The sequence below is a fragment of the Etheostoma spectabile genome, chromosome 2 (genome assembly GCF_008692095.1).
Source record: "Etheostoma spectabile isolate EspeVRDwgs_2016 chromosome 2, UIUC_Espe_1.0, whole genome shotgun sequence".
NCBI classification, from domain to species: Eukaryota; Metazoa; Chordata; class Actinopteri; order Perciformes; family Percidae; genus Etheostoma; species Etheostoma spectabile.
In genome coordinates, this window is record NC_045734.1 from 31,898,257 (window position 1) to 31,899,642 (window position 1,386).

Here is a 1,386-nt window from a genome sequence, read left to right on the forward strand (position 1 = left end):
TAGAGGTCCCAAGTAAACAATGTCCATACATTGTAAAAGCTTTTGAGTCAGTTTTATTTCAATTGCAAAGTTTTCACTTGTGGAAAAGGACATTTGATTTTCTATACTGAGCCTTTTTAACCTGGATACATCTCGTCTTCATTCCACTGACATTTCTTTCAATGATAAATGTGAGGTTGCTTTTTAATTTAGTTCATGTGACGCTGACCTATTCCCACTCATGTCTATTTGTTGGACATGTCTTTTTTAATTGTTAGAAATGGGCAGTTTATGCAACATGCATGCAGGCTTATTGTATGTTTTGTGTCTTGCTAAACTGTTAAAATAGGACATTCAGCTGAGAACATACAATATGAATCTAATTTAATGTACATTAAACTGTTTATTGAACATTTCCTTCATCACTCACTTCTCTTCTTCCAGCTCTGCTGCTCTGTAGACATGATGAGCAACAACAGCCTGACTCCTTTGTATTTTCAGTTCACTCTGTTTGCAGACTTTGGGCCCCTCAGATATCTGTTCTTCAGTCTGTGTCTGTTGCTCTACATGACTATTGTCTCTGCTAATGTTGTCATTATTCTGACGGTCTGTCTGGAGAAGTCTCTGCATCAGCCCATGTATATTTTTATCAGCTGTCTGTCTTTTAACTCTCTGTACGGCTCAGCCGGCTTCTTCCCCAGGTTTCTGATGGACATTGTGTCTGACACTCATTTAATCTCACGTCCATTATGTTTCATTCAGATATATGTTATTTACACGTATTTATCATGTGAGATGACTTTCCTCAGCATCATGGCCTATGATAGATTTGTTGCTATTTGCCAGCCTTTACACTATCACAGTAAAATGACATTTAAGATGGTAACACATCTTGTGATGTTTGCCGTGCTCTACCCTGTATTTGCTATGGGCTTCCTGATCTATCTTACTGTCCGATTACCGCTGTGTGGCAATAACCTGAATAGGCTTTTCTGTATCAACTGGCCTGTGGTTCAGCTCTCCTGTGTGGACACAACTCTGAACAACATAGCAGGTCAGTCTATTTTGGTAACAACCACCTTCATCCCTCTCTTCTTCGTCCTGTACACCTATCTCCGTATTCTGCTTGTCTGCAGGAGAAGCTCGTCTGAATTCAGAGGAAAGGCGTTCCAGACCTGCCTGCCTCACATCATCACATTCATCACCTATTCTCTCTCTGTCTTCTGTGAGATGTCATTGACTCGATTTGAGGCTGATAAAGAGAATCCTATCATCACAGTTGTTTTATCTTTACAGTATTTGATGGTCCCCCCCATTAATAACCCTCTAGTTTACGGCCTGAGTCTGCCTCAAATCAAAGGAGTGATTGTTAGATTTTTGAAGAAGAACCCTTCTGTGAAACTTTGA

At 40.0% G+C, this 1,386-nt stretch overlaps 1 protein-coding gene across 1 annotated transcript; it reads left to right on the forward strand.

Moving 5' to 3' along the window:
• Nucleotides 1-441: 441 nt before the first annotated feature.
• Nucleotides 442-1,386, forward strand: LOC116706445 (olfactory receptor 51I2-like). Its single transcript, XM_032543294.1, has one exon. It carries the CDS (start codon nt 442-444, stop codon nt 1,384-1,386), a length of 945 nt encoding a protein of 314 aa, XP_032399185.1.